This window comes from Pogoniulus pusillus, chromosome 23, assembly GCF_015220805.1.
Source record: "Pogoniulus pusillus isolate bPogPus1 chromosome 23, bPogPus1.pri, whole genome shotgun sequence".
Classification (NCBI taxonomy): Eukaryota; Metazoa; Chordata; class Aves; order Piciformes; family Lybiidae; genus Pogoniulus; species Pogoniulus pusillus.
In genome coordinates this window covers 7,425,931-7,434,036 of record NC_087286.1, presented here as the reverse complement: position 1 = coordinate 7,434,036, position 8,106 = coordinate 7,425,931, and the positions used below count along the sequence as shown (strand labels likewise).

Sequence of the window (8,106 nt, the reverse complement as noted above, 5' to 3'; positions counted from 1 at the left end):
GCCGGCTCTGGACCCCATCGGCTGGCTGCCCCTGACCGCCCCCTGCGCCACCGGGCCCGTCTTTACGGCCCCGTGTCAACCCCCGGCGCCAACCCCCGGCGCCAATCCCCGGCGCCTCCGCGTCCTCTAGCCCCGGCGCCCGCTGTCCGGCCGTGGACACCGGGCCTGTGCAGCTGAGGCACGCTGCGCTTCGCCGACTGGCTCCGGGAGAGCACCGAGACGCGGGAGCACGGTACGGTGTGTAAAGGATGACAGGAGCCCAGCACAGACCCGTAGCGCCCAATACGGTCTGCAAGGGATGTCTGGAGCCTCCGTTCCCTGTTGACCCCACAATCAGGACTCCTGAAGCCGAGTACAGACCAGCAGTGCCCAGTACGGTCTGTAACGGTTCCATCTTGCTGGCTTTATTTGGTGGCTTCTTAAAGCATGGGGGCAGCTACCACTACAGGAAGTTTGGGGGTGCGTGGGGGTTGCGGTGGGGCTGACCTTGCGTCCTGCAGACCGCCCCAGCTGCCTCAGAACTGGGAGGGAGCAGCCAAGCCCCACGGCACAGCCTAGGGGTGTTCATGTCCCCAGCTCTCTCCTGGCACCACTGCTTGCCACGCTGCCCGGGTGCTCACCACCTCCTGCAAGACACAGCGCGAGCTGCTGGGGTGTCCCCACCATGGCTGAGGTCCCTGACCCCGGCTCTGGCTGCTGCCACCAGATGAACAGTGACCCCAGCGGGGTCTGCCGCTACCTGTCACGGCTACGGGATGCTACCAGGGTGTCTTGTGGTTCATGTCGGTTCTTCATCCTCCCTCCTGCCTGTGTCCTGCGGGATCAAGCAGGAGGTTAGTATGGTGACCCTCCCACCCCTGCCAGCTCTGAGGCTGGCACCCAGCACCGCATAGCACATTGTGGCTCCTTCAGACCTTTCAGCCCGTGCTGCTGGCTCCATGGGCACCCGGCTGCCCAGCTGCCCCTCACTGTCCTCACCACCGTGCCAGGGCATCGACTGCGACTCCTGCAGCGAGAGACAAGGGTGCTGGAGTGGCCAGTGCCATCAGAGTGACACTGAGGAGCTGGTGGCACCATATTTCCTCCTGTCCCCACACACTGCTTCCCCAGGCCCCCCTCGCTGGTGCAGCATGGCTGCAGCCTGGTGCTGCCTGCTCACCTCACTCAGGACGGAGAAGCATCCAGAGCACGGGCGGTGGGGGCGCTGCCTTCCCCCCATGCTCAGCCCCTGTGGAGGAAAGGGACGTTACCAGCTCTGACAGAGCCCACTGCTGTGCTTGGCACTTGTGTGGGCACTCCCAAGTCTGGTCTGGGTGGTAGGAGCACAGGCAGGGAAGTGCCAGCAGGAAGCCAAGGAAAAACTTTCTGGCAAGTCCCCTTTGCCACTATGCATGGGGACAGGATTGTCATGGTGCCTGGTAGTGGCCAGACCCTCCCCAGCTCTGCACAGCCCAGCCTCCATCCCTGGCCATGGTTTGGGCTGTGCTTTGATGCATTCCCACCCTCCTTCCGCATCCCAGTCCCTTATGCATCTTTCCATCAGTGTAGTGAAGCCACCATTCTGTGCCACAGCCTCTGTTCCCTCCAGCGCTGTCAGGACCACCTGTGTCCACCATGATGCCCACCCTTGTCCTTGTCCCCCCTCACCAGCCCTGATGAAATGCTTGCTGGTTATGCAAGAAGGGCCCTGACAGAGCAGGTGGCCTCTGGGACATCCACGGAGTGTGGGCCACACCATGGTGTCAGGTTTGGCTGTGCCAAAACCATCCTCAGCGTCATTGGCACCCAGAGGGTGGTGGAAAAGCTGCATCCTCAACATTTAGTTTGTCCCCATCCTGGGGGCTTGTTGCAGGATGGTACTAATGCCCCTCTGGACAAAATCTGCTGCTGGCAGTGGCAGAGTTGTGCCATGCTGAGCCACATTGTGTCATGCTATGCCGGGGGTGATTTCCCTTCCTCTCTCCCCATGACGCTTTCCCTCCTGTCCCTCTTCTCCCGGCCACCCCCACCAAGTCTTAACCCACATCCTGCACATGACCAACCTCTCTCCCTCGTGTCCCCTTCTTTGAGTCACCATGGTTGGCTCCAGCCACAGCCACGATGGCTGCAACGGCAGCAAAGCTGCAGAGCAGCCACAGCCTCATGGTGCTGTGCCGGGGCACGACTGCCTGGCTCAGGCTGCCACCGTCTGCGCTCCGGCCTGGACCTTGGCCCCTGAGGTCAGTGTCCAGCTCAGCGTCTGGCTGCTGGCTGCGGTCGATCAGAACACGCTGATGCCACAGGACACACAGGAGAGACTTCAGTGGTGTCAGAGGTGCAGGGGAGGGGCAGGCAGAGCCATTACCTTTGGACAAGAGATGGAGCAGAGCTCCTCCTGCTGCTGCAAGGGCTGTGCTGGAAAAAGCACTGGAACAAACTTCTCCAGACATGCTGCAGTCCCTCAGTGTCCTGTACAGAGTGAGGGGCCCAGAAATGAGCCCAGGATTCACGGCATGGCCTCAACAGTGCCCAGTACATGGGGACAATCCCTGCCCTGCTCCTGCTGGCCGCGCCACTGCCAGTACAAGCCAGGACGCTGGTGGCCTTCTTGGCCACCTGGACACACACTGATTCGTCTCCAGCTGCTGTCACCAACGCCCCAAATGATTTCCCAATGGGCACTTTGCGGACCGCCAGCCCCCAGCCTGGGTCATGCACCGGGCTGGTGTGCCCCAGGTGCGGCACCCGGCCGTTGGCTGGCTGAGCCTCGTCCCGTTGGCCCGGCCAGGGCTGCACGGTCGCTGCTCGGCTTTGGCTGACTCTCGAGAGGGCTCTGGCAGCGCAACCCGGAGCAGCAGCGCCCACCGCAGCCCCTGCCGCGCCCGGCGCACTCCCGGCTGGGCATTGCTCTGGACCCAGCCTGCTCCGTCCCGGCGCAGCCCACAGACCGGCTCGGACGGGGGGCGGCCAGGGGGAACGCCAGGGGGCTAACGGGAGCAGTGACCCGGCCCCACTGGGAGCAGGAGACCGCGTCCCGCGTCCCCACGGCAGCCGCGGCGGAGGGGGCGCGTCCCCGCGTGCGGCAGCCGGTGCGCGCTCCCGCGGGGCCGCGCGTCCCCGGGCCCGGAAGTCGCGCGGTGGTCCCAGCGCCCCGCGCACGGGCGGCCGCGACTGGCGCAGCGCTCCGCGTCACTTCCGCAGCGCTCCGCGTCACTTCCGCAGCGCTCTGCCGTCCTAGGCGTGGCGGAGCGAAGTGATCCCCCCGGCTCGGGGAGGGACAGGCCTTGTGGCTGCTAGGACTGCACCGACGGGGACCCGGAGCCGGGGCCACAGACGTCCCTGTCCCCAGGGGTCACCCATAGCCTGTTCTGGCCACACTCCCATGCTCACCCGCTCCCGTGGAACACCCAGGAGGCGCTTGCAGCCTCCGGGGTCACGCTCCTGGTTTCCTTGCCAACCCCTGAGCAATCACCAACGTTTCACTGGCACTGAACAAGGCCAGAGCTCTGCCTGGGTGGGGCCAACCAGGCAAAGGTGGCATCTGGCTCTCCGTTCCTGCGCTCCTGCCAGATCGTGAGTGGCAAAGCCTCAAGGAACAAGCAACGGGACAAGAGGAAATGGTCTCGAGTTGCCCCAGGGGAGGTTAATTTAAACATCATGAACAATTTCTTCCCCTTAAGGGTTGTCAAGGCCTGGCCCAGGTTGCCCAGGGTAGTAGTGGAGCCCCCACCCCTGGAGGGGCTTGAAAACTGAAGATGCGGTGCTGAGGGCTGTGATTTAGTGGTGACCTGGCAGTGCTGGGTTAGTGGACTCCCTTGAACGCTGGTGGTGAGCATCAGTGCAGGAACAGATCTGCTGAACAGTGCCTTTTTTCCAGTAGTGTCTTAGAGCGCTGGTGGGTCTTGCCCTGTCCCATCCCCACCTGGCAAACAGCAGCTCCTGGTTTTGTGGGGTGGACAAAGCAGAGATTGTGACAATGTAAATAATAAAGCAGTTTAATGAGCAGTAATCAGGGCCAGCCTGGCTAGAAAACAACCATCTTCCTGCTCCACATCCCTGCTAGTCCTTCACCTCCCTTTTCCAGAGCTTTCTCCACACTGATTCTTCCTTTGACTGAGGCTGCAGGGAAAGGCAAATGCCCTTTTTTCCCAGCAGGCACCACATGCCCAGCTGGACACCACTTTCCAAGAAAATCTGGATCAGATCATCTTGGAAGTGCCTTCCAAACCAGCATTCTGTGATTCCAGTCCACCTGCATGAGAGTTTCGCAAGGTTTCAGCTCTCCAAACACCTGCTTTTGTGACAGGGATTGTCCTGACCGTTCACCTGGATGGACAGACACGTTGCTGCCACTCAGTTGTCTATCTGCACTTTGATAACCCTGACGTCCTTGGGCTGCAAGCAGCCATTGCACCCAAAGTTCTGGCACTCAGAGCCCAACACGTGGTTGACCTTCTGCACCGTTTTATACACATCTCACGCTGACAGGGAATTGGAGCTGGCAAATCCATGTCCTTCCTTGAGGATTGGCTGTACCTTCGGCACTTTGTTGTGGACACATCCACAGCCATGTTGGAAGATGGAAGTTCAAAAGCCACCACAGGGGTAGAAAGGGCTTCTGAAGTCACTGCTTTGGACTCACTCCAGTGCTGAGGCTGGGGACACACAGCCTCCAGCTGTTTGGGAGGACAATACATCCTAAATGGTCCCTCTAGAGGGTTGCTTTTGGCTTCAGCAGAAGGGATGATGAGTCGGAAACAGCTGGTGGCAGTGGAAGCCTTACGTAAGGGACACTTGGCGCTGGCACAAGGCTGGCAGAGCCATGGCACCCATCTGCCTTTCCTGGTGATCTGTCGGACTCGGCAGCATCGCCTTGCCAGCTTGTTAAGCTTGGCCTGAGCCTTACTGGGACAAGTAACAATTTTATCAACCCTGCCTGGATAACAAATCTGTGTCACGTGACAGTATCCACGGTCCCCAGGTCTGCAGGCATTGCTCAGCTTGTTCTTGCAGTAGCTGTGTTCTTGCAGGGTGCAGGGCAAGAGCTTCATCTTGCTCCCCAGGGAGTAACAGTGATCCTCAAAAATGGACTCCATCTCCTCAAGAGACAGTTCACTGTTTCCCTGGAAAAATGTAACTTCTGTCATGGTGCCCTGAGTGTTCTGACAGCTCTCTGCGGAGCTGCTAGGCAAATGGTCCTGAGGATCTCCCTCTTTGTTCTGCTGTTCCACCTCTGGATGGAGTGGGAATGTTCTGCTTTGGGTTACATCTGACACGACCTCTGCTGCTGCTTCATTCGAAAGTGATAAGGCCTTGGATGCCTGGTCTGGGCTCTCCACTCCTGTTCCAGCCACCTCTTCTGGCAATTTTCCCCCACCTTCAAGACTCTTAAATTTCCTCAGCAGCCGACTCAAGTGGAGACGCCATGGCACACACCGTCCTCCTGCCAAGACAGTGGGAAGAATTTGTCTTCCTCCTGGCCAGGATGTTGGGATGGGACAGGGAAAGAGGAGCAACACTGAAGAAATGGGGCAGATGCTCACAACCAGTAAAACCCATTCTCCCTAATGCAGGGGTCATCTGAGTTCCATACTGATGGGCAGGAGAGCCAGGCTCTACCTGTGCACAGATGGAAGAAGTCCAGGCAGTAATGACTGGGAGCAGCTGGCAACAGGGACATTGCTCCAGAGCCTGATGGTGAGAAAGGGGGAAACCAGGACTTACTTTTGCAGGAGGTCCAAGCCATGTCCTCTGGTGTATGGTGTCTGTCAGTACCAGGCCCCCAGCCTGAGGGAGGCTCCTCCAGGCAGCTCAAGACACTATCATGTCCTGCACAGAAACCAAAGGGACATCAGCCTTCCTGTCTGCAGAAGCTCTTATGCACTGCAGCCATGGGACTGGAGGAGAGGAAGCCTAGAACACCACTCCTCATGCAGAGAGGAGTTTTTAACAGCTTTTGGAAGGTGCCACCACTCCCTGATGTTGAGGTAATTGGTCTTACATGGGTTAGATTGGTCCTACTCACCAGGAGGGGGGCTATCGGGTCTGTTCCACTTCATGTGGCTCTGGGATGTGAAGACCCAAGGCTCTTCCCTGTGCTCCAGCCGGTATAAAATGTCAGGTTTGGGGCCAGTGTGACCTGAAGGATGGAAAGCAGAACTTGTTATTCTGATACAGTGTAGGAACAAAATGTTAATGTAAGAAAATAATGATCTTCTCTGTGACATCCATGCTGCTCTTCACCAGGACCAGAGGAGCCTGAGCAGGTTGCAGTGAGGTGGGGGTTGGTGTTTTTATCAAGGAAATAACAACAAGACGAGAGGAAATGGACTCAAGTTGCCACAGGGTGGGTTTAGTTTGAACATGAGGAAATATTTCTACCCCTTGAGGGTTGTCAAGACTGGTTCTAGGCTGCTCAGAGCAGTGGTAGAAGATCCAGCCCTGGATCTTCTACCACTTCAAAGCCATGGAGACATGGTGCCAAGGAACATGGTTTAGCGGTGGCCTGGCAGTGCTGGGTTAATGGTTGGACTACATCATCCCAAAAGTCTTTTTCACCCCAAACAGTTCTCCAATTCTACAATTCAAATACCTTCACCTTCCCAACACTAACAAATCCTAGGACTGGGACCCATTATCTCAACCCTGCAGCCATAGTTCAAAACAAGTTGATGGGCATCTCACAGCAGTACAAGGTTCTGATGGAGTTAAACATGGTGGGATCCCACCCTCAGCTCCAGCCACATCCCCCCAGCTGACACCCAGGACTAGGAGTCAATCCTCTTTACCCAGGGATGTCAGGAGCTCATAGACGTCCAGCATGACGCTGTAGTAGAGCTCCTGCTGCTCCTCGGTGATGGCCTCCCACTCGGCACGGCTCAGGTAGACAGCCACGTCCTCAAAGGTCACCGGGACCTGCCACACAGCAATTGCAGCCTCTGTCACCCATGCTAAGAACCTCAGCCATGGGGAAGAAGGGTCTTAGATGGGATTTATTATCTAGGTCATATATCCAGATGTGAGGACAGTTCCAACAGGGTAAGATTTAGAGCATCAACAGCAGTGCTGGAAGCCAAGCACCCTCAGGGGGAGTACTTCTGGATGTTCAGAGAGTGACATCAGAGTGAGATGCTGCCTGAGCTGGGGACTGTTCTTGGGATAGTCCCCGATGGCCCTGCATGGCTCCATCTCATCAAGGCCCTAAGGGAGGGACTACCACCAGGAAGGGAGTAAGTGGCTCAAGCTCTGCTCTGCCATGGGGCTGGAGTAAAGAGCAGGATGACAGTGAAGGGTGAAGAACAGTATCAGGGTAGGGGTCAGTGTCATGGGGGAGTGGGAATCCGTGAAGTCTGATGGAGGAAATAGGGGTACTGGAGAGGCACAATGTGATGGAGTAGGGGACAACAGCATAGAAAGGCTGTTGAGAGCAATGTAGTGGTGGGACTGGGGGAGATAATGTCATGGAGAAGGAGAATCAGAAGCAGGAGGAGGAAGTCAGTGAGCCACGATGGCAGTTATTGAGTGAAGGCGCCAGCGAAGCGCAAGGGCAGGAGGGGTCTGTCCAGAGTCAGATACTGAGGGGCCTGGTGTCAAGGAGGGCTGAGGGCCTGGCTCCTACCTGTGTCTGCCCTGCCATGGCAGATGGGGAGGTCCTGACACGGGATCCCTGCTCCACTCCGGGGTCATCACTTGACACTACAGGGTCTTTTTGCGTTGCTGGGCGTCACTGCGCTCCTCGGAGGTTCCACGCAAGGCCAGGCCGCCGCATGGAGCCTCGCAGCGTCGCCTCCTCGGCGCCCCCGGCCCCGCACACCGAACCGGAAGTAGACCACGTGACCCCCCGTGCGCGAAGGGCCGCGCAGTTCCCGCGCAAGTCTCACTTCCGCCCCCACAAGGCCACTTCCGGCTCTGGCCCCGCCTCCCCCAGGGTTGGGTGCGCGACAGCTCCGCCCCTTCCGGCGCCGCCTCGCGGGCACCGCCCCCCGGTCACGTGTCACCGGCGGCGCCGCCCCCGGCCTGGGGGGGCATTGCCGCGGGGGGCATTGCTGGGGGGGCATTGCCGTGGGGGGCATTGCTGGGGTGGCATTGCCGCGGGGGGCATTACTGGGGGGGCATTGCCGTGGGGTG

The 8,106-nt window shown here is 58.9% G+C and overlaps 1 protein-coding gene across 4 annotated transcripts; it reads right to left on the bottom strand.

Moving 5' to 3' along the window:
- Positions 1–373: 373 nt before the first annotated feature.
- LOC135185611 (zinc finger protein 630-like) lies at positions 374–7,858 on the bottom strand. 4 transcript variants are annotated; one of them, XM_064162472.1, is made up of 8 exons: positions 7,598–7,858; positions 6,768–6,894; positions 6,005–6,118; positions 5,704–5,808; positions 1,160–1,228; positions 915–1,006; positions 740–814; positions 374–626 (listed from the first exon to the last, which is right to left on the bottom strand). In XM_064162472.1, exons 1-5 carry the CDS (start codon positions 7,613–7,615, stop codon positions 1,161–1,163), a joined length of 432 nt encoding a protein of 143 aa, XP_064018542.1. In that variant the 5' UTR covers positions 7,616–7,858; the 3' UTR covers positions 374–626; positions 740–814; positions 915–1,006; position 1,160. The 4 variants fall into 4 exon arrangements, with proteins under 4 accessions (XP_064018542.1, XP_064018540.1, XP_064018539.1 ...); XM_064162470.1 differs by lacking the exons at positions 5,704–5,808; positions 6,005–6,118; positions 6,768–6,894; positions 7,598–7,858 and adding an exon at positions 2,043–2,994; XM_064162469.1 differs by lacking the exons at positions 374–626; positions 740–814; positions 915–1,006; positions 1,160–1,228 and adding an exon at positions 3,959–5,455 and having other exon boundaries at positions 7,598–7,854.
- Positions 7,859–8,106: the final 248 nt, after the last annotated feature.

Bases quoted from the DNA above. Each gene is read 5' to 3' on its own strand.
- LOC135185611 (XM_064162469.1), bottom strand. The intron at 6,119-6,767 runs GTAAAGAGGATT...TCCATCCTTCAG, and splicing joins TGAGCTCCTGACATCCCTGG to GTCACACTGGCCCCAAACCT. The intron at 5,456-5,703 runs GTAAGTCCTGGT...CATCCTGGCCAG, and splicing joins GGCTTGGACCTCCTGCAAAA to GAGGAAGACAAATTCTTCCC.